Below are 24,932 nucleotides of genomic sequence, written 5' to 3'. Positions count from 1 at the left end.
GCTAGTTAATATAAATCTAAATTACCCACTTAAAAGATTTAGCTAAATACATTACTGTATTTACTCTATCCACCTGAAAATGACGTTACATTTTTTACATACAAGTGTCTGTAGAGAGTCCTGCTGCCCTTTATCAAATTAATAACTTGTGTCTGAGGCATCATATTGGAGAGATACGTTTTAAAATCTAGAGAATAGGCTTTAAATATGTCTATTGCACAGTATTTATATGTTAATAATCTTTTTATTTATACTTACAAAGCATCTCATTCAAGAGTTTTTAAGTGACATAACTTTTCAGCATTATTTGGTGGAAAAACCTAAATTAATGACAGAATTAGGTTAAATAATTCCAAGTTCACTAACTTCCATTTCAATTTCTGGTCAGCTACACATGCTATCTTTCTGAAAGTAGATTATGAATACAGCATGCTATTGGCCTACCAAATAAATTAGGGAAGAACTAGGGAAGGGGAGACATACTTCTCATGCTACTTGTTTAGTAATAAAACATAGTTTGTAAATCACACACAATAGGATATGAAATTATTCCAAAAAGATATTTTGAACTGAGAGCCTAAGAAATATACCATTAAAATAAAGTCATTATATTTTTTATTTCAGACCTTTAAGGATATTGATATTTATGTTAAAAAATAAATTTGTATTAATAAATAAAAATTTATAATACAACATATAAAGGCACCCCTGTCAGGCTATAAACATAACTTTCTGCAGAAATCCCACAGGTTAGCGTAGAAAGACGTATTAATAATCCTAAAAGATAAAAACTTCAAACCACAAATATTCTAACCTGAAAAATTATGATTCAAATATGATAGAGAAAAAAATGGCTATCCAAAATAGATTAAAGATAATAGTTTGCCATCAACAGACTTGCATACTGAAAGGTAGTCTTTCACTGGAAAAGGAAAAATCAAAAGACCATAGATCTTAAGCAGGCAGTAAATAGTAATGCAGCATCAGAAACATTGTCAACATTAAAATGATAAAATAAAACATCAGAAACAGAATGTTTAAAGATGAATTGACATAAGTACACAGAGTGATGATCTCAGATACAGATTGATCCAATTCTTATGGTAAACACAAAACAAAAATCAAAAGTAAATGTACTTAATATACTCGAAAGAAAAGTTGAATTGATTAAAAGAATCATAGCAAAACCAGCCAAGTGAAAAAGTAGAAATTTGTGGAAAAAAAGAACCAGAAATATAAAACAGCTAAGGAGTAGAGCCTTAGTAAAAGTGGGTAGGGTGTTTGCCTTGCATATGCCAAAATTGTATTGTAAGCCAAAACATAATTTAAAAATTAAAAAAATCAAATCTATAGGTAAGAAAATGAAGATGCTCATGTTGCTGGTAGTGGGTTTTTATTTACAGTTCTCACTACAGAAGATATTGGAATGAAATGTCAGTGTTCAGTAAACACTAGAGTTTATAATAAAGTTTACAGTGGAAACTCATGTGCACACACGCGAAGGAAGGAAGGGAAGGGGAGGGGAGGGGAGGGATGGGAAGGAAGGGGAGATATAGCATTGTACCAAAGCTACAGTTATGATCAATACTCAGTAAAGAAAAACCAAAAGCTTTTCCCAAAGATCAGATGTTCATTTTAGAACTACTTTTCATAATAGCTTTTGGAAGTCCTAGCCATTGGGCAAGTCCTAGCAATTGGGCAAGAAAAATGGCTCTAAATTGAAAAAAGAGCTAAAACTGTCACTGTCTAAAGATGATGTGATAATATTCATGAAAAACCTTAAAGACTTTACTAAAATGAACCAGAAATTTTAAAATGAATACAATAAAGTGGCAGAATACAAAATGCATACCCAGAAAGAAATTCTGGTTCTCTGTGTAAGCAGTGATTTTGAGGAAAGAGGAAATAAGAAATCACAACTGCATTAAAAGGGATGAAATACCACAGACTACACTTAACCAGGGACATGAAAGATAGGTCTATATACTTGGGCTGGAGCGATAGCACAGCGGGTAGGGCGTTTGCCTTACAAGCGGCCAACATGGCCGACCCGAGTTCGATTCCTCCGCCCCTCTCGGAGAGCCCAGCAAGCTACCGAGAGTATTCGATATGCCAGACACAGTAACAACAAAGTCTCCAATGAAGACGTTACTGGGCCCGCTCGAGCAAATCGACGATCAACGGGAGGGCCTTTACCTTTACCTTATACTTGGATATAGGACTGTTAGACATTAAGAAACTGAAGATTCAAAAAAATTGAAAAGTACCCTACATTCATGGATTAGAGTAATATTGCTCAATGTTGATGTAACCTAAAGAAATTTACAGATTCAACACAATCTTTACAAAATTCTTATAGTCTGGGCCGGAGCTGCAGGCAGGGTGCTTGTCTTTAGGAAGTAAACCTGGATTTAATTAATCCCCAGGTTAATTAAGCCTTGAGAATCATTGGGTATGGCTCGAAAGCAAATTCCAAAAATTTTCTTTGTTTTGAGGGCCATACTTAGTATCTAGAGCTTACTTAGTAGTATTCAGAGCTTACTCCTGACTCTTCTCAGGGATCATAGATCAACTCAGGGTGACAAGGGTTGAGTCAGGATCAGCTGAGTGCAAAGTAGTGCTATCTCTCCAGCCTCTTTTTTTTCCTTTTCCTTTATTTATTTATTTAATTTTTTGCAGGGGGGATGTGAAGGGGAGAAGGGTTGGAGGGGACAGCAGTGTTTGCAGTCATCCCTGGTGGACTTGAAGGAACATACAGGGTGCCAGGGATTGAACCCAAGTCTACATGCAAGGCAGGTACCTTACTATAACTATTACTATTACTATAACTCCAGCCCCTGCTCCCCAGCACCAGTTTTCAAGGAAATAGAGCCACCCTTGGGCTGGAGCGATAGCACAGCGGGTAGGGCATTCGCCTTACAAGCGGCCAACATGGCCGACCCGAGTTCGATTCCTCCACCCCTCTCGGAGAGCCCGGCAAGCTACCGAGAGTATTCGATATGCCAGACACAGTAACAACCAAGTCTCCAATGGAGACGTTACTGGGCCCGCTCGAGCAAATCGACGATCAACGGGAGGGCCTTTACCTTTTACCTTTACCTTATGGTAAGCAAAAGAACAAATTGGCGAAATGTTTCCTAGCAAACAAACAGCATACATGTATGTATACATAAAAGTAAAACAGCATCATAGTTCCTGACTTCAAACTCTATTACAAAAAACTAGTAATCAGTACAATATGTTAAGACAAAAGTGATATATAGACCAGTGGAATTGGGAGCCCAAAAATAAACCCACACATGTATGAAGAAGAAAGCCTCTTCAGGAAAATGGTATAACCATATTCAATTAAAAAAAAGCTAGACCAATATTCCACATCACATGCAAAAATCAACTCAAGTTGCATGGATATATATCCAGGAACCATAAAATACATAGAATAATACACTCAACCTCTGAAATGTATGTGGAAATGCAATTACAAGAGAAAGAAAAGCAGAAATTTAGAGATGGGACTACATCAAATCAAAAAGGTTTTACACAGCTAAAGAAACTAGCATATACAAATAGTAACTTAAATACTGGAAAAAAAAGATCATTGAACATCTTACCTCCAAAAAGAGAGTTGGTTTTCAGAATATATAAAGAACTCAGTTCAACAACATCAAATGGGCAAAAATCCTGAACAGATATATTTGTATGAATAAGAGAATAGATGAACCACATATACATTTTTTAAAAAACTTCAAAATTAACACTGGGGAAATGAAAATGCAAATAAAAACCTCAATGAGATACCTTCTCAGACCTTGAGAATGTCTTATATAACAAAAATATTGGAAAGAAATGTTGGAGAAAATTTGGAGGAAAAATTCTTCGTATACTGTTGATTGAAATGTAAATTGTTGCACTCTTTAGAAAACAGTATGGAGAGTTAAAATAATGAAAATGGAAATTATTTATGATTCAGCAATGTATTCAAAAGATACACACCAGTTCAAAAGAATATTTGCACCTCTATATTGATTATAGTTTTAACAATAGCCAAAACATGGAGTAACCCTATTTATTTGTCCAGGGATGACTTGATAAAGAAGCTGTGGTAATTATTATACTCAATGAAGTACTACTGTGCCATTTAAAGAAAATGAAAGCATACCTTTAGGGACAAAATAAGAACTTGTAGAGATTATTATATAGTAAAATAAGTCAGAAAGTGGAAGACAATTACAGATGTCATACATCTATAATTGTCATACATGGAATAAAAATAGCCGAAGCAATTGAAACACACACATACAAAAAAAGCTTTGACTAAAAAATATAATGGTTGCTAGAGGGGGAAAGGGTGTGTGGGAAGGAAGGGTAGAGAAGTCATTTTGACAATGCCATGGAACTTTGTTGGTAGGTGTGATGTGACTTACATGCTTATGTAAGTGTGAAGCTGTACTCAAATTAGGGGCTGGTAGTATTAGGGCCATATCAGTGTTGTTCAGAGGGAACTCCTGTCTCTAGAATCACACCTGGAGGCCCTCAGGATCACATGTGGTTCTGCAGATTGAACCATTGTCAGCTGCATGCAAGACATGCACCTTAACTCCTGTACTATTATCATAGCTGTACTCTTGAAATTTTATAGTGTGGTAAACCAATGGTAAATCAATAAAATTTGGAGTTTTGGGGTTTTTTAACTTGGGAGCTAGCTCCAGGAGAAACAGTACTACAACTTGAGTTTATGAGGTCAAGTGTGAACACTCACATTAGTTCTCAGTATTATTGTGAGCACAAAGTGAGGTTATGTGAGCCCGCATCTGGCACCCAGAAAGTGCCCCTAGTCAGATTATGATAGGTAGGTGTTGATTTCTGCTCTGACTCCAGCCATTCCAGTTCCTGTTACACTGTTGTGCTGCTGCAGTTGTAGTTTTCAAAAACAAAATCAATAAGTGTTTCATTTGAGGGTGTTATTTAATGGAAGTGCACTTGTATTCCTAAAGCCAACCTGTATTTTTCAGTGTTAACTGAATTAAGTACACAGAGGGCTTGCTGAGGAGAGAAAACTAGAGCAGAAGTACAATAGAAGTCCTGTAGGCATGAATGGGACCTCCTGTTTGCCCAAAAACGACTTGTGCAGTTCTAGGAAAGTATAGATGTGGAAGTAAAGGTGGTAATTCAAGATCAAATTAATACTAGTCCTTGGAAGAAGAAAGGTTACTTTCTCCTCAAGTCATGTGCTCCCTGTCAACCTCAGAACTTCCTGGAATTTTTCTTAAAATTTCCAAATATTCTAGAACAATTATCAGATTGATTCTGCTGCCCAACATGTAAGGTAAAGGTAAAGGCCCTCCCGTTGATCGTCGATTTGCTCGAGCGGGCCCAGTAACGTCTCTATTGGAGACTTTGTTGTTACTGTGTCTGGCATATCGAATACGTCACGGGGAGCTTGCCAGGCTCTCCGAGAGGGGCGGAGGAATCGAACTCGGCCATGTTGGCCGCTTGTAAGGCGAACGCCCTACCCGCTGTGCTATCACTCCAGCCCAACATGTAATCATTATAAATTTCTTATCTGTAATATAGATGTCATGGAGATAAAGTCTGTTATTAAGATTGTGTCTGAGAATTCATAATAATAATATATTTCTTTACAAATATTTTAAATCTTTAATTCTTAGCAACATTTCAGAGTATTTTAGAGTAAACTGTCTTTTATAAAAATGAATAATTGACAACTTCCTGCCTAGATGTTAGGGACTTTTTGTAGAAAATCTGATATTGTGTTCTTATTCATCACCATTTTGCTTAAAATGAATATTGAAGGGGTCAGAGAGATAATACAGCAGACAGGGCATTTGTTTTGCGCACAGCTTGGCCTGGCTTTAATCCCTAGCACCCATATGGTCCCCTGAGCCCCAACAGGAGTGATCCCTGACACAGCCAGGAGTAAGCCCTGAGCAACCGCCAGGTGTAGCCTAAAACCCAAATTAAATTAACATTTAAATAATTTCTTTCTCTTTTTTAGAATATAGTGATAACTAGAAAAAGTTTCTGAAAAGCTGGCTTAAGTATCACAAGTTCAGTAGCACTAGTATTTTGTCTCTTGGACCTTTTTGAAAAAAATGCAGAAATTTCATATATTTGGAGCGATAGCACAGCGGGTAGGGTGTTCGCCTTACAAGCGGCCAACATGGCTGACCCAAGTTCGATTCCTCCGCCCCTCTCGGAGAGCCCGGCAAGCTACCGAGAGTATTCGATATGCCAGACACAGTAACAACAAAGTCTCCAATGGAGACGTTACTGGGCCCGCTCGAGCAAATCGACGATCAACGGGAGGGCCTTTACCTTTACCTTTATCTGTCTCCTATAATGAAGAGCTAGTTAAGAATATCACAAATACTATTCCTTATAAAAAAAAACTATGGGCTGGAGCAATAGCACAGCAGGTAGGGCGCTTGCCTTGCATATGGCTGACCTGGTTTCGATTCCTCCATCCCTCTCAATTAGCCCGGTAAGGTACCAGGAGTATCCCGCCCGCACGGCAGAGCCTGGCAAGCTCCCCATAGTGTATTCGATATGCCAGAAACAGTAACAACCAGTCTCACAATGGAAACGTTACTGGTGCCTACTCGAACAAATCAATGAACAACGGGAAGACTGCTACAGTGCTATAAAAACTATTGATAGGGGGCTGGAGCAATAGAACAGCAGATAGGGCATTTGCCTTGCACGTGACTGATCCAAGTTCGGTTCCCAGCATCCCATATGGTTCCCCGAACACTGCCAGCAGTAATTCCTGAGTGCAGAGCAAGGAGTAACCTGGGTGAATCGCCAGTGTGACCCAAAAAGACAAAAAAAAATACATAGTGATTTTTTTAACTCTATTGATGGTAGTTTCATGTGATGGTGTTTAAATAATAATAAATTCTTAGAGCCAGATGCCTTGAATTCTTAAACTGGAAGACCTCACAATTTCAATTCTTTCCACATTGCTGGGCAAACAAATAATTAATTGAAAGTCTAATCAGGCATTCCTGACACCTCTAAGAAGAGAATTTGTATCATTTAAACCATGGCCTTTATGGAACTTTAGAAGTTTCAGTAGTGAGAGTCGGTCTTAAAAAGAATAATGCTGCTCATTTCAACAGACTGCCAGGATCTCATTCTTTGCATTTCCTTTCTCTGATTTCTATTTTAACCATTTTCAACAAGAAAACCTTCTTTTAAAAATGAATACACTTCTTGATTTTTTTAAGTGAAACTGTATACTTTTAGTTTGGTGTAAATCATTTAAAAAATTTCCCACACTCTCTATTTTATGAGACAACAAATTTTGTTTATTGGTAATTAAATTTTTATTAAATTTTTGAACTAAACCCCATGAAACTGTGAAGCATCAAATTTTGGGGGGGGGTTTGTTTGTTTGTTTGTTTTAGTTTTTATTAGTACATTGCAATATATTAGACATTGTCCTATTGAAAACTGTAAAATCACTCTAGATAAATCCCTGCAAAGTGAACACAGTTCTCTTTCTGATAACTGTTCTTGAAGGCTATTTTATGTGCATTCAGCAGGTATTCGTTAAAGAGTGTGCCAAGTATCATGCCCAGGTTAACATTGGGGGAAGGCTGAAAAAAATGAGCTGATGGTTAGAGGGATCCACAGACAACAAAGAATTCTGAGTGCCCAGCATGTGTTAAATACTAGAAGTACATCCCCACAGAAGCTCATTCCAGCAGAATGATATATAACAGAATGAAAACTATTTCAGGTATCAGGGCATGGGTTGTTTGTAGCTATGAGGAGGGAGTAGCCTATTTTGTCGAGGCATGGTGGAAGGATAAGCTTAAGAGGAGAGAGAGAAACTAAAGGAAATTTTAAAATTACTATGTTTACTAGGATAACTGAGAAGTAATGAGCATTCCACACAGAGAGATAAGAATGAAACCTTACGTCTTTAGAAAATCTAACTAAATTGGTATGCTTGGGAAAATGACATGGGAAGTCATTTATTGAGTACTTGTAATATTTTCCTGGCATCTTATGCATCTGCAAAGATTGTGTTGACTTTATTGCTTACAGGAATAAACTTTACAAACACACACACACACATATATATCACCCCAAACTTTATTGCTTATTGCTTATAGGCTTAGAGAACTTGTAAACATCTTTCAATGACAGATGTTTATGACGTTGGGTTGAGTTGTTTTCACTGCTTATAGCAGTATAGGGCTATAAGAGAAACTGAAGAATTTTAAGTATAGGAATAAATAATGTGCCATTTTGCATTTAAAAATACTTGTCATATGTTATCATATGGGGACAGAAGTCATGAGTTAGAAGTTATCATATGGGGACAGAAGTCGTAAGTGGAAAGAAAAGTATAGTGGCAAGGGTAAACGACATTTAGGAAGAACACAGAACCAGCAGTGGATAGGAGAGGGTGGAGTAAAGACAGAAGTTTGGCTTGACATTTGCATGAGTACCAGAACATGACCAGTGGTCACATCTGCATAGAAAATACAGGAGGAGACACAGGTTGGAGGGTGGAGATAGAGAATGTGTTCCAGTTTAGGATCTTAACCTTCCAGTCACTTCTCATTCTCATTATCTAGTTATTCTTCTTCTCTCCAGCTCCTTGAGGCTTGAGCCCAAGCCCTTATCTGTATTCATTCACTTTTTAGGTGGTTCATCCAGTACCTCCAAACTTTAAATATGCGATTTAAGATGACACCTCCCCATTTTACCTTTTCAAGTACTGATCTTTCTTCTTAGCCGACCGGACTGTTACATGTCTACTTGATGTCTGTCTCACAAGCACCCCAAACTTTATACACAGAGTTTGGATCCTGTCCTCTCACCTGAAACCCCAGTTCTCTTCCCTTTTGATAGTCTGGCACCACCAGCCAGTCATTTGCTCCAGCCCAAATCCTGGAAGTTATACTAGACATGTCTCTCTTCCCTATTTCTAAAAATGCAAGTCACTATTTTAAAAATCAGAATTCATGAATCTTCTCTCTCTTCTCTTTAATGGTTCTATTGCAGGCTATTATATTTCTTTTGCCTGGACTGCTGTAGCTATCACTCTCTGATCTCATAACTGTGTCCCCATTCAGTTCACTCTCCATACTCACAGTGCTTCATTGTTTCTTCCTGTCCATGATCTTCCCATTGTCTGGGTTTTTTCTCCTCTGATTCATTCTGTTTTTTCTTCTTAACTTTTTGATTGAATCATTGTGAGATAGACCCTTACAAAGCGGTTTATGGTTGGATTTCAGTCATACATATTCCAACACCCATCCCTCCACCAGTGTACATTTCCCAGTACCAGTGTCTCCAGGTTTCCTCCCATCACCCCTCACCCCCTGGCTGCCTCTATAGCAGGAGCTTCCTCTCCCCCCCCCCCTCTCTCTCTCTCTCTCTCTCTCTCTCTCTTTCTCTCCCTCTCTCTCCCTCATCTCCCTCTCTTTCCTCCCTCTCTCCCTCTTCCTCCCTCTCTCCCTCTCTCCCATTCTCTCTCCCCCTCTCTCTTTCTCTCTCTCCCCCCAACCCCCCCTTTTGGGCATTGTGGTTTTCAATATTGATACTGAAAGTTTAACAAGAGTATCCCTTTACCGACTTTTAACACTCAGTTCTTGCTCAGTGTGATCATTCCCAGCTATTGTCATACCAGTCTCTCTATCTTACCTACCCTGAGTCCCATGCACACTTGTGTTTAGATTCAATCATTTACCAGTCCTCCTACCTCCTAACCCCTGTTTAACCTGGCCATGAATTTTAGTTATATATATAACACAAACACACACGCAGCATATATCACAAAGGTCATTCTATATCTATCCTTCTCCTGACTCATTTCACTCAGCATGATTTTCTCCATGGCTATTCATTTATAGGCAGATTTCATGACTTCATTTTTCTTAACAGCTGCATACATAGTATTTCATTGTGTAGATATGCCATAGTTTCTTTATCCATTCATCTGTTCTTGGGCACTCAGGTTGTTTCCACATTCTGCCTATATTGAACAGTGCTGCAATGAACATAGGAGTGCAGATGGGTTTTTTTTGGTTTGTTTTTTTGCTGTGTGTTTTTGGGCTCCCAGGGTATATGGTATATTCCCAGAAGTGGTATTGCTGAAAGAAATGGGAGCTCAATTTCTATATTTTTGGGATACGTCCATATTGTTTTCCAAAAGGGCTGAACCGGTCGGCATTCCCACCAGCAGTGAAGGAGAGTCTCCTCCCCACATCCACGCCAACACTGGTTGCTTTTGTTCTTTTGGATGTGTGTCATTTTCTGTGGCGTGAGATGATATCTCATTGTTGTTTTGTTCTGTACACTGATTCATTATTTTCGGGAGGGGAGGGGGGTACCTTTGGGTCATACCCAGCGATGCTCAGGGGTTCCTTCTGGCTCTGCACTCAGGAGTCACTCCTGGCGGTGCTATCGCTCTGACCCCCTCTGATTCATTCTTAACCTTTGGGTAATATGTTTAATTTATCCAGAGATATCTCCAGACATCCCTCTCTCATGTATCACATATATTCTCCAAATACATTTCTTAACATTTGTAATTGCATTTAATAATGTTTGCTTCATTTACTTACTAGTGCATATGTATCCAAGAGTCATATATGCCAGACATCAGGATGGATATAAAGGATACACTGTTGAGTAAAGCAGACATGAGCATAAAGAATAGGCATTTAAAGGCAGGGGCACGTGGATGGAGAATATACGTATTGCTGACTAATACTCTGGGAAGTTGGATAAAAATAATAATAAAAGCACCCAGGATGAGAATGTGACTTTAAAAATGAATCAAGAAATATATGTCTGTACTTATATCTAGGAAGGATTTCAGATGACATATATATATATATTTATATTTATATAACCCTAGTTAGCACTTAAAAACATTAAGGAGACTGTAGTGTGAATCAAGGAAGGATAGATAATGGTCCAGGAGAAGGCAGAACTCATAAAAGTAAGAGTTTTTAGAATGATGTTGTGATCAACAAATCAGTGTACCAAGGTCAGGTAAAATAAACATTGGATGATATCTGTTGTTAGCAGTTGATCCTCTGTCATTGCTTTGGGTAGTTTCAAGCATGGAAAGGAGAGTGTACTAGAAGTCAGTTTCCTGCATCATGGGAAATTAGTGGAAATGGATGAAGAATGGTAAGATGTGAACTACTCTAATAAGAAACTTGACTCTGAAGACATAGAAACAGCTGGATACCAGGTTATAGGAAATTCATTTTGTTTTTGTTTCATTTTAGTTTGTTTTTTTTTTTGCTTTTTGGTTTTGGTCCACAACCTGCGATGCTTAGGGCTTACTCCCAGCTCTGCATTCCAGATCACTCCTGGCAGTGGGACCAGAGGGGATGCTGGGGATTAAACCCAGGTTCAAAATAAGCTGTCTACCCGCTGTACTGTCTTTCCAACCCAGAAACTCAAGGTTTATAGTGCATGCAGGATTTGGGTTTACGCTTAGTACTGTTTTCTGCTGTAAAAGGTACAGATTGAAGTCACAGGAGAGTATGATAGTCTGAGGTGGATGAAACAGACTCTAGAGCACAAGTACAAAAGATAACATTGACCCAAACCCCAAGTCTTATTTATGGCTTCTCTTAGGAGAAATCATAATATAATAAAAATGGACCTAGACATGAATCCAGTTTTGCAAACCATTTTCTTCCCAATATTTTAAGACTTGCGTAATTTCAACCTTACCTCTGGGGTCATGGTCTCTCCTCTTCAATTAAAAACTTCATTGGAGTTGCCAGACAGCTAGTACAGGGGTTAAGACACTTGTCTTGCATGTTACTTACCCCAGTTCAGTCTCTAGCACCACATATGATCTCTTCGCATTGCCAGAAATACCAGAAATTACTAATATTGCAAGGAAATACCAGGATTAGCCCCTAGCCACTACCGGGTGTGGGCCCAATCCCCCCAAAATGTAAGTTGGAGAATTGTAGGGTGCATCCTACATATTCTCAGATCGAATCCCCAATCCAACAACACCCAGAAGAGCCAGGAGATAACCAGGGATTGATAACCTTTAGTAACCTTTAGCCTCCTTCCCCCCCCCCCCCAATTGCACGATGAGGGGTGTAAATTGAACCACAGCCACTTGTAAGAGAAGCCATGTAGTGGGCACTCTGAGTCATGCTCTCAGATAACAGAGCTCCAGAAACAAAGGAAAAAAACAAAGGAACTCAGCAGTGTCAACAGAGTTTGACCAAAGTCAAGGAAGGACATCAGACATTTTTATCTATCTGAGTAAGACTTTAGAACAACAGTGTTTAAGGATCTAAAGACTCTTGAACAGAGAATCAGTGTGTGTGGGGGGGGGGGGAGGGGGGACAGGCAGGATTCACTCAAATAGAAATAAAGGAGCTAAAGTTAAGTTTTAGAATTGTTGAACTTGAAAAAATCAAGTATATCTCAGAAATGCAGTACATAGCTCTATCAGTAAAGAATACACAATACTAGGAGGAACAACCTCAGAATCAGGAATTCAAGAACTAAAAGAATGAGAGGAGGAGAATGATGAGTTAAAGAAATAATGGGTGAGAAACTTTCCAATAAGAAGAGAAAAATTGAAGCACTGATCCAAAAGGCCAAAGAGTGCCAATCAAAGTAAACTCACAAGGCACATTGTAATCAAAGAGGAAAGAACCAAACACAAACTCCTTAAAACAGGAGAGAAGCAAAATGTAGTATACACAGAAACAAAGATAAGAAACCTGAAACTCTACTATTAAGAAGAAAATGGGATGATATGTGTTCTTTGTATATATCTTTGAATGCGAAGGATCTCACCAAGGGGACATTAAATCCTTGACTGAGGGCTTACTAAGCTGTTGTTGCTAGTTCAATCTTCTGTGTTAAATGTTTTTGTTAATTGAGCCTAGGGCTGGAGCGATAGCACAGCGGGTAGGGCGTTTGCCTTACACGCGGCCAACATGGCCGACCCGAGTTCGATTCCTCCGCCCCTCTCGGAGAGCCCGGCAAGCTACCGAGAGTATTCGATATGCCAGACACAGTAACAACAAAGTCTCCAATGGAGACGTTACTGGGCCCGCTCGAGCAAATCGACGATCAACGGGAGGGCCTTTACCTTTTTACCTTTTTCCAGCCTAGACTCTTGTACCCTACAGAGTTATCATTCAAAGTTGACAGATGAATAAAAATGTTTCCAGATAAATAGTAGCGGGGGATATTTGTGGCATTTAAGCTAGCTTTGTTAGGGATGATGGCCTCATATAAAAAGTATAGGCATAGGCAGCCAAACTTTTCATAGGTATGTCAATAAATTCCTTTGTATCAGTAATTTCTCTGAATGTTAATACATTGAATTCCCCCACAAATAGGCACAGAGTAGCTTGATGGATCAGCAATCAGAATACAACCTTTTATTGCTTACAAGAGACATACTTAAATTCTGAAAATAAGCATCCTCGTTGAGTAAAAGGTTATTAGCAAACAGTCATACAGGCTGTTTGACAGACAGAAAAGAAAAAAAGCAGCCCAGTAGCATTCATATCAAACAAAACTATCAGAGATAGGGTTGCAAACTGGTTGAGGGATCAAAAAAAAACAAAAGGGCTTAACTCTCATCCTATATGAACTGAATGAAGAGAAAGAGAAAGCTTATAAAGCACCTGATAACTGAACTGAGAAGGTATACCAGTGGCAAAACAATAGTTTTGGGAGACTTTAATATGCTGCTCTCATCACTAGATAGATCACCAGGCAGGATAAAAAAAAAAAAAACAAGAGTTTTATATGAGGAATTGGAAGAATTGGGACTAATAGATATTTACAGTACCCTCACAAAACTAAATACACATTCTTCTCCAGTTTAGATTTTCCAGGCTAGATCTCATGTTGAGACACAATTGAAATATCTGTAAACTCACAAAAATAGAAATCATATCAAGACCACAATTAGATCTACCACAAAGGTAAAGATTAGTAAAAAGAAAGTTGGAGGAAACTCCAACCAACATTTGAACACTGAAGAGCATACTGTTAAGTAACAGTTGGGTCAAGGAGGAAAAGAAATAAGATTCCTCCAAACAAGAATGAAGACACAAACTATCAGAACCTATAGGACACAACAAAAGCAATACCAAGGTGGGGAAAGTCATAGCAAACCAGCTTACATAAGAAAGAAGAAAAACCTCAAACCAGTGACCTAATCTCACAGCTTTAAACACAGAAAAAGAACAAATGAATCCCAAATAAGTACATGGAAGGGAAGAACTTGAGCAGTTCAGTGACATATAAATCAAGAAAACAAAATAAAGGGTCAGTGAAACCACAGGCTGATTTTTGAAAAACAGTAAACATTGACACACCTTTAATTCATAAAGAACAAAATATAGAAAATCCTTATTATAGATGAAAGGAGATGGCAAAAGACACCGTGGAAATACATAAGATCGTGCGAGGAGAACCTGAAATAAATGAGTTAGAATCAGGCAGACTGGCAAGATTGAGTCAGAAGGAAATAGAAAATGAACAGGCTAATAATGACTGAAGGAAGAATTTAGCACTGGTGCTGCAATTTGTGTTTCTTGCCATCTGGTTGCTTCATTAATAGTACCAACTAAAGTATAATATGAAATTTTTTGTCAACAATAGCCATTTCTGTTGGAACAGTCCATGGCACATCCAGGTGTGGTCCACCAGTGGTATATCCTCACATCAAAGCATTAAAACAGTTGTTTTTAAAATCTTCTGAAGACAAAAGTTCTGGACTAGATGGGTTCGTTAGTGAATTCTACCAAACCTACAGAGAAGACTTACTACCAATACTCCTCAAACTCTTCAAACTCTTCCAAACTAGGGCCATAGTACAATGGGTAATTACAGTGGGTAAGGCACTAATGCGTGCAGTTTGACCCTAGATCCATCCCTAGCGCTATCTGTGGTTCTCCAGGCACCACCAGGAGTGATCCCTGAGTAGAGTATTCCCTAAACACCACCAGGTGTAGCTCATAAACCCCCTCCCCCGAAAAAAAGTTCTTGCAAACTATGGAAGAACTGTTTAGGATTCCTGTTTAGGAATCTTTCCATGAAGCTAATATTATCCTATTCCCCAAAGCAGACAGAAATATCACTTGAAAATTACAGACCAATACCCCTGACGAACAACAGTTCTCAATATCTTAGTGAACTGAACCCAACAATATATCAAAAGGATCTTACACCAGTATCTAGTGCAATTCACCCCAGAGATTCAAGGATGGTTCAATATATATAAATTAATACAACAATAAAATTTAAAAATTATATGATCATATCAATGCATGCAGAAAAACTTTTGGCGATATTCAACTTCCAATCATGGTAGAAATTCCTCAACAAAATAGGGATAAAAAGGACATAGAACTAATGACCATTTGGGGCCAGAGAGATAGAACAGTACATGAGGCCTTGCAGTTTACCAGGGTTCGATCCCTGTATGATCTCCCATGTTCGCCAGGCGTGATCCCAGAGCAAGGAGTAAGACCTGAGCATTGCTGGCTGTGGCACAAAAACAAAAAAACTAATGGCCATTTACAACAAACCCACAGCCAACATCATACTCAAAAGTGTAAATCTGAAAGGCTTCCTCCAGAGATCAGGCAATTGCAAAGATGTCCACTTTCAACAGTTTCACCAAATATATTTTTGGAACTTCTCACCATAGCAAGCAAGCAATAAAAAGGAATCATTGGAATCTAATTGGAAAAGAAGTTAAACTATGAAGATTTTCAGATAACATGATAATTGTAAAGACACTGCTTCAAAGCTCCTGGAAACAATAAACCAGTACATCAAAGTAGTGGGTTACAAAATCATCACAGGACTTTGGTTATATGTGTAAATGCAGATAATGAACTTGAACAAAAGAAAAAAGACAGCCCCATTTATCCAGAATCATCAGATACCTAGGAATCAGCATAACAAAGAATGTGAAGGATGTGTACACCAAAAATTGTAAGTCACTATTTAAAGAAATAGAAGGGGACAGCAGTGGACCAGTGTTGGTGGGAACATGGTGAAAATAGAACTGTCATCTATTGTTGGTGGGAATGGTCCAGCCCCTATAGGAAGCAATGTAACATTCTAATAAAAGTAAGACTAGAACTGCCGTACAATCCAGACTACACTTTTGACACCTACCCCCAAGCTACAAGATCATTAAATAGAAAAAGTGTGCATTAATATGAGTCCTTACATTCATTGTAGTGCTTACTGCAATAGCAAGTATATGAAAACAAACCAACCATCCAACAACAGATGAATAAAGAATTTGTGGTACAACACAATTCCATATATGCAGTGGAATGCTATATAGCTATAAGAAAAAGATGAAATTTTGCAGTTCATAACAACATGATGAAACTGGAAAGTATCGTGGTAAGCAAAGTAAGAGGGAGCTGGGAAAACACTGAATGGTATTTATCTGTGTATTGAGAGAGAGAAAGCAAGGAAATATAATTCTGAACAATAATAGACCCTTGACCTTGGAATACAAAACTGATAACCAGGTACTGGGAATGAAGACTGGATCAGAGCTGATCTAGGAAGGGTGGTAGAGGGACCTATGGGCGCTTTGACTGTGGCAGGTACAGTAGCTTTGTACATCGGTACCATAAAATGTAACACTAGTACAGCCATTTTACCTAAACTATAATAAAAACCTTTTAAAAGAAGATAGTTGAGGGAATTTTTCAATATTTCATGCAGTTTTTCATGTGCTTAGTGACCTTAGACTATAATGGAGGTAGCTCTTAGAGTTAAATAAGGCATTGTTGGACATAGTTCAGTCCATTTTTTTTTTGTTTTTAACAATTATTTTTCAAATGAGACCATATTATGTACCACATGTTTTACTGTTGACTGTACACTGCTGGACTTTTGCTTATAATTCCAGCATTAGTTAGAGCCACATGGATACTGGAAGCGGCAACACTTTTAAGAGAGGGACATCTAGGAAGTTTAACCATTGTTAAACTTAGCTCACACACAGATTTTTTTTTTAGGATACTCCTTCCTGTTTTGTGTTCTTGACTATTACTCATGCTTTGAAGAGAGAACTGAAGTTTACTCATTCCAATGAGTGCTGAAGTGCTGTATCCTCATCTTTTTGCATTTGTTCCTGATACCTTTATTGAAATTTTAATTACCAACGGGAACATAATTCTAGTCCCTAATCGCTAAAGCATATTCATTAAGTGGATTTGCTTTGTAAATTATATGTTTTTATGTGTAGTTTTATTATCCCTTCCTAGTTTGAGACTTATCACAGTATCAGTTTGTGTATCAATAGTGCCTGCCATGATCTCTCATTTATTAAATAATTGTATGTGCAGCAGACAAAATGTTATCAAAGACAGTGAATTCTTGGTATAGCAGAACACATTTGCTGGTATGTGATACGAAGTTGTCAAAGCTCTACAGTATCCTGCAATAGAACTATGTGGCTTTTAGTTCCACGGCTTGTGCAGTGTCTAAATATGCTGTCTTACCTATATGGCATCTTCTTATCATTTGTTTCACAAAGCTTGTGCTGCTGCACTATGACTGTCTTTTCCTTCCCTACTAAAGAATTATATTTCGCTATTTTCTTTTACATTTAAATATTTTATATTTTTACCAGTGGACCGCATTGTGGGTCTGGATCAAGTCACTGGTATGACTGAGACAGCTTTTGGCTCTGCATATAAAACCAAGAAGGGCATGTTCCGTACCGTTGGGCAGCTCTACAAAGAATCTCTCACAAAGCTGATGGCGACTCTTCGAAATACCAACCCTAACTTCGTTCGCTGCATCATTCCAAATCATGAGAAGCGGGTAGGTGTTAAACAAAAACTTGAGCTGGTAGTTAAAAGTAATCTAAGGCTATTGAGGTAAAAGTATAAAACTTTGTTTTTATTCTTTCTTGATTAGGCTGGAAAATTGGATCCTCATCTAGTGCTTGACCAGCTTCGCTGTAACGGAGTTCTGGAAGGTATCAGAATCTGTCGCCAAGGGTTCCCCAACCGGATAGTTTTCCAAGAATTCAGACAGAGGTATTACTAGCTTTTATCTTTTTTCTTTCTTTCTTTCTTTCTTTCTTTCTTTCTTTCTTTCTTTCTTTCTTACTTTCTTCCTTTCTTTCTTTTTTTAATGTATTAAAACTTACTTTGGTAACATTAAAAACAGTGAGTTAAGAGTTAAACAGATTTCCATGTTCCCTTGAATAGTTTCAGTTTTCTTATAGGGAAGGACTTTATCATTGCTGGAGATTCTTGTTGGTTTGTTTTTGTTTTGGTGCCGCACCCAGCTATGCTCAGGGGTTATTCCTGGCTCTGCCCTTAGCAGTTAGCAGATACTCCTGGCAGGAAACCGAATGGGATGCTGGAGATTGAACCCGGGTTGGCCATGCGTAAGGCAAGCATCCTACCTGCTGTGCTGTCTCACCAGCCCCTGCTTAAGACTATTGAGCACCTACCTAGAGATAATGTGCTAATGGTGCTACAAAAACTGTTGGGCCCTGAAGTCTGTTGTGAGATCAGTATCTAAAAGCTAAGAACCTATAAAGTTTTCATTCAGACCATTCTTTATGGAATTTACACAAATTATTTTTTTAAACTTTTTTTTTCAAATATCTGAAGCAAACGCCCTACATCTGAAGCAAATTTGAAAAGGCAAGTGAAGTAAAAGATATATAAAAATCATTCAGGGGTGACTCCTAATTTTTTTGTCCCATCTTTTTTCATACCATGGCAACAACACAGGCTATCGAATGTAGCCTGCCCACAGGGCAGAGTCTGGCAAACTCCCCGTGGCGTACCAAATATGCCAAATACCAGTAACAATGATGGGTCTCATTCTCCTAAAGAGCCTTGAATATAATCTCAGGGCTAGGATGAAAGAGACGTTACGGGGGCCTGCTCGAGGCAATCGACGAATAACAGGATGAATGAATGAATGAATGAATGAATCTTTTTTCAATGACTATGTCACTATATTTATATGTATTGTGTACATGTGAATCTTTTCTTCTGTGTGTGTGTTTATGTATGTATACTTATAGTCCTTTTAACAAAATAGAAAAAAAGATGCATTAAAGAGAAAACAAAAACGAGGAAAAGTCGTGTAATAAGAACATAAAATAGGTAGTAGTTACTCTTTAAATTTATTGTGTAATTTCCTTTAATAATTAAGATAATTTACTTCTATCATTTTTAACTCCTGGAAGGTTTCCAATTGTGGTAACATTTGTTGTTCCATAAAAATTGTGGGGTTGGAGAAATATAGTACAATCGTTATAGCACTTGACTTGCATGCAGCTGACCTGGGTTTGATTCCCAGTAACCCCTATGGTCCCCCAAGCCCTGCCAGGAGTGATCTCTGATTGCAGAGCCAGGAGTAGCCTAAGTACCAGCAGGTGTGGCCTGAAAACAGAACAACAACAACAAAAAATCTTTAATAAAATAGTTTTAATTTAACAAATAAATAAATGAATTGAATGGCCTTTTCTCTAATTATTCTGCATAGAATCTAGTTGTGACATTATTCCAGTCTTTCTGGGTTTGAGGGGGAAGTCCTTAATTTTATCCTGTGGTATAAGTCTGATAGATTTCTACTTTTTGTTATTAGAAGAAAAGGCATACCTCAGAGATATTTCAGGTTTGATGCCATGCAGTAGCACAATACACACTGCAATGAAATGAAGCTTGCCACAAAATCTTTGATTTCCCGTTTTTTTTATTTATTTTATACTACAGTTCTGTCTGCAATAGCATTATGCTGTAAGAAACAATGTATACCTTAGATATGACATGTAAATATGACACTGCAACAAACCCATGTTCAAAAAAATAGTACCTACAGAGATACTACAAACTTTCAGTTTTTAAAACACACAGTATCTTCAGAGTAAAATAAAGGCAGTAAATAACATGCCTATAATTGGTGTCCAGGTTTGATTATATCAGAATTTATCCTATAATGTAGCCCTTATCATTCTGCAAAATTTTATTTTGCCAGGGTATTACCTACATACACAAAGTGCTCACATCTTAAATGTATAGCCCAGTAAACATACATACCCTAGTCAAAGCTATTTTAAGTGTTATCTTGATACTTTCTGCTATTCTGTATAAGGGACTTCTTTGCATTTATCTTGCTTAAAGCCTTTTCTGTTGCCTACAAATTGACAGGGATGACAGAGCCTGGTTTCTCCTAGCATCTTTAAAGTATGAACACTTTCTGGGTGATAAAGGAACACAAGGTTTTTAAAAATATTCCATGCTATCTTTCTCTGCCACAACTTATTAGACCAAGCCCTGTACCTTTAACTTATTTTTTATTTTGCTGCTTATTTTCAGGAATACCAGTGAGATCCTCAGGAAAACTAAGATTATCATCTGGTCATATCTTCACTCATAATTTGATAATCACCATATTATTGCCTCTTAGACAATGTAAAACTATTATTGCCTCTTAGACAATGTAAAAACTGTAATGTTTTTACAAATTTTTACAAAAGATTTTTTGACTGCTTTTCTTACAGATATGAGATCCTAACTCCAAATGCTATTCCTAAAGGTTTTATGGATGGCAAACAGGCTTGTGAGCGAATGGTAAACTTTTCTTGATTTTTCTGGTTTGTAGGCTATTGTTATGTTTTCCCTATAACAAAAAAGTTAAATGTTTTTTCTTTTTCTCTAAGATTCGGGCTTTAGAATTGGATCCAAATTTGTATAGAATTGGACAGAGCAAGATTTTTTTCAGAGCTGGAGTTTTGGCACACTTAGAGGAAGAAAGAGATTTAAAAATTACCGATATCATTATCTTCTTCCAAGCTGTTTGCAGAGGTTATCTAGCCAGAAAGTAAGTGGATGAATTACTAAATATGTGCTTGTGCTAAGCATTGTGTTTTGTGAAAGAAATGCGAGTCCCATGTAAGGTCCTTGGTATGAAAATGTATTCTCGTGGGAAAGGTAAGAAGATAAAAGGATGTTGCACTAAGAAAGCAAACAAGGAAATAAATACCACAGCCAAAAAATTGAAAGGTAGGGATCCTGCTTTAGCATGGGTCTTGGCCTGTGTAAAAGAAGACTTCTGGTGAGAGAGCTATACCAGTTATGGAAAAGTATGGTGTCATTTGAGAAAGTGAAGCCATCCATTGTAGTTGATTCATGGCAGACAAGAAGAAAGTTACAAGATGCTTGAGAAGTGGGCTCTTGACAGGTGTTAAAAGTGCAGCTCTTGAGGCTGGAGCATTAGCACAGCGGGTAGGGCGTTTGCTTCGTACACTGCTAACCCAGGTTCCATTCCCAGCATCCCTTATGGTCCCCTGAGCACCACCAGGAGTAATTCCTGAGTGCAGCACCAGGAGTAACCCCTCTGCATCACTGGGTATGACCCAAGAAGCATAAAAAAAAGTGCAGCTGAACAATAGAGAGGTCATTTATATTTTCAAGTCATCACGTGCAAATGTATTGTAGGCAAAGCATGTGCAGTATTGGGTGGCCAATTGGGAAGCTGTTGTGATTTACTGGAAGATGGTGATACCCAGGCCCAATGTTGTGGTGGAGAATTTTGAATTTGAGAGAGTCGGGCAACTTATAATTAATTGATTTGGATCTAGAGTTAACAGGGGTGTTTTCTTTAATCCTAGAAAAAAAATTTAGGATTTGGAAGTGAGAGAAATTGAGGGGGCTAAATATTTGCCATCCAAAGAGATGTTTTTATTGCTGGTTTGTTCTTTTGTTTGTTTTTTGGTGTTGTTGGGAGGGACAATTGAATTTGAACCCAGAGCCTCATACATGTAAGGCATATTCTCTACCACTGAGAGACCACCCCAGTGCCATTCCAGACCATTCTGATAAATAATCTGAAAGCCTGCACTTGGAAAGTTAATGTTCTGTAACAGTATATTTTAGATGTGAGTTGGAGAGCAGCTTTGATTGAAGACCGGTTACTGGTCAAGGAGAGGATTTTCAACTGAGTAGAGGTGATATTTTTGTGTCTACAGTAAAATATAATATCAAGATAAAAGGGTAGAATGAAACTTTGGAGAATGAATGGTATTCTTGAAAATTCATATTAGAAAACATTTGGCTAGAAGGAAGACAACTTGGGTTATATAAATGAATGCTTAGAGCCTATTTAAGAAATAAAATAAACCTATTTTAACAAACCCGTTGTCCCTAAATACCACACAGTGACTGAAGGAACACATGGATCCTAGTCACATGCCTTCCTCACATCCCAGGATTAGGTAAAGCTTTGCAACTGCCAGAAATGGATTATGCCAAAAGGGTGAAAACTAAAGTATAAAAATTGTGAAAGTATGTGCAGCTTTTTTTAAAAAATGCACAGAGCTTGACTTTATTTTTATTTCATTTTTTTTCTTTCCCCCATGGATGTTGGTGCAGTGGCCCAGGGATTGCATAATACACACACACTTAGTTCTGGTGCTCACCACATTCCTTTAGTTGCAGTGGTCACACACTCTTGGCTCCTATGGAATCAGAAATAACTTGCGGTGCCAGAGATCTCATGTAAGCAGAGCTTCTCGGATCTTATTTGGCACATGTAGCGATACCAGGGACTGAATTCATGGCCTTGTTTTTGCAAGACAGTTACTTTAACCACTAAGCCACCTCCCAGTTCCCCATTCATGCAGTTTTTATTGAGGTCTAAACCCTACAAAATTTTCATCAATATCCATACTAAAAAAAAAAAACATGATAAATACATATTTTATCTCATTTTAAGAACTTAAAACTAACATATCTGTGGCCTCGGTAGGGCGTGAAGGGCGGAGCGAAACGCCCCCCTTCCCATGAGGTTTTAGTCGCCCCCACACTCCCGGCTCATACCTGCTGTCCACAAGGCTACCATGTGGCCGCCGGCTCTCCAGCACGGCCACGACTCCAGAACACAGAAACCAATTTCTTAACTATCTGACTTTCAGTAGAAATACCTCCAGGGTCAATAGGTAAAATAGCAGAAATCCATAACCAACATTTAATTCTTGAACCCACCTGTAGAAAGCAAATCACTTCACAATGCTTTTTCAGCATGTCTGATTTGGGGGGGGGGGGGTAAACTCTAAAAAATAGTGGTGAATCTTTTATTGAAACAATGAATCTAATCAAAGCAGATAGAGTGTTAACTAGAATTCATCTGCCTCACAGGGATGGGGAGGGGTGGGTGGGGGGGGGTTTTATTGGGGTTCTTCATGGTAAAAAATAAGTATTGGTAAAGGGAAATGTGTTTGATATTTGCATGACTGAGACGTAAACCTGAAAGCTTTGTAACCTTTCCCACAGTGATTCAATAAATAAAAAAAAAAAACTAACATATCTGTTAAATCAGCTACATAAACTAGCATGCCTATGTCATTTTGTACCCAATGTTATGTAATATTTTAATATATGGTAAGATTAGGGTTGTGACTAGAATGTAGGGCTGGAGAGATAGTACAGTGGGTAGGTCTCTTACTTTGCATGCAGCCAAACTAGGTTCAATCTCCAGCACTGCATATTGTTCACTGAACCCCACCAGGAGTAATCCCTGAGCCTTGAGCACTGTCAAAATAAAAGTCTAGGATGTGTTAATAGAAGACACTCTGTATAAAAGAACCAGATTATAACCTAAAAACGGCAGAACAGTGTTAGAATAATAGTGAAAAAGAGATCTCTATGAAAATTCATTAATTTGAGGTTGAAGCATCCTGGAAAACATTAGGATAAATCATAAAGAGGGAAGAAGAAACAGAAGTAACTTCAGCTTTGTAGGCACTTGAAGACAGAATGATTTTCCACAGATGCAGGTCACTATTACCCATTAAATATAACTAGGAAGGTGCCTAAAACAGAGCAGGGACTTAATAAATACTAATCGGTTTATAAAATGTTGATTGTTGTAGACAAGGAAAGCCAACTCCTAAAGAAGTGGCTGACATATTCTTGACTCATTTCACAATTTTATATAACAGGGTTCAAAGATACAAATAAGGTTAGAGTTTTTAATAAGATTGAATTTGTTGGGCAGAGTAATAGTACAGCAGGTAGGGCATTTGCCATGTACATGGCCAACCCACTTCAATCCCGGAATCTCATTTTGTCCCCCAAGCACTGCCAGGAGTAGTTCCTGAGTGTAGAGCCAGGAATAACCTGAGCACAACCACGTGTAACCCCCAAATCCCAAAAGTAATAAAAATAACAAAGATTGAACTTGTATAGCATTCTTGAAGGACATCGCTAGAATTGGAAAGGGGATGCTTTAATCTTTGAAAAAATATATTTGAGATTGTTAGGATTTTCTTATAAGAATTATTGCAATTTAGATGTTGCCATACTTTCCTGACTAGGAGCAATAAAAAAGAAGAAATAAATCTTTATAGAGAGCAGAAATATAGTCACAAAGCTGTGCTCAAGAAAATTTCTAATCACCAGGAAAGAATTAGTAGTTGTTGAGATGGACACTCTAGGATTCCTGCAAAGAAACATTATACTCAAGGTAACAGAATGGTGAAAAACATTCATTTGTACTCTAAAACTTCAACAGTCAGATCTTAAGATACCACATGAATCCCGACACTAGCATTTGTTGGAGTGAATGAATAATTCTAATTTTTTACAGTTCAAGTTTTGGCCCCTTGCAAAAGCTGTTGGACCATGGTCTTAGCTTCAAAGAAGTTGAGAAAAGAACCACATAGGTAGATAATTAAAATGGAGTCAAGTTCTCTGAGGGGTGAAAGAAACTCCAGGTCATTTGTACTATGAAACTAAGGAGACAAAAGTCATCATGAAATGGACAGTTCACATAGATGTGCAGCAGAGAAAGCAAAATTGATTTGACTAATTAAAAAAAATAAAAAGCTGATAACTCAAAATCTAGAGGACCCTTTATCTAAAATATAATTT

At 37.9% G+C, this 24,932-nt stretch overlaps 1 protein-coding gene across 5 annotated transcripts in view; it reads left to right on the top strand.

The window, feature by feature from the left end:
* Positions 1-24,932, top strand: part of MYH10 (myosin heavy chain 10) — a 165,157-nt gene that overhangs the window by 97,244 nt on the left and 42,981 nt on the right. For all 5 annotated transcript variants that reach the window (XM_056115237.1, XM_056115235.1, XM_056115236.1 and 2 more), the window contains 4 exons: positions 17,663-17,856; positions 17,953-18,074; positions 20,564-20,633; positions 20,723-20,883. In XM_056115237.1, coding sequence (XP_055971212.1) covers positions 17,663-17,856; positions 17,953-18,074; positions 20,564-20,633; positions 20,723-20,883 — 547 coding nt within the window. The remainder of the gene's footprint in view (positions 1-17,662; positions 17,857-17,952; positions 18,075-20,563; positions 20,634-20,722; positions 20,884-24,932) is intronic.

This window comes from Sorex fumeus, unplaced genomic scaffold (genome assembly GCF_029834395.1).
Source record: "Sorex fumeus unplaced genomic scaffold, SorFum_2.1 ptg000028l, whole genome shotgun sequence".
In the NCBI taxonomy this organism is placed as follows: domain Eukaryota; kingdom Metazoa; phylum Chordata; class Mammalia; order Eulipotyphla; family Soricidae; genus Sorex; species Sorex fumeus.
Note: the sequence above shows the minus strand (reverse complement) of the source record. Positions and strands in the feature narration are given on the sequence as shown.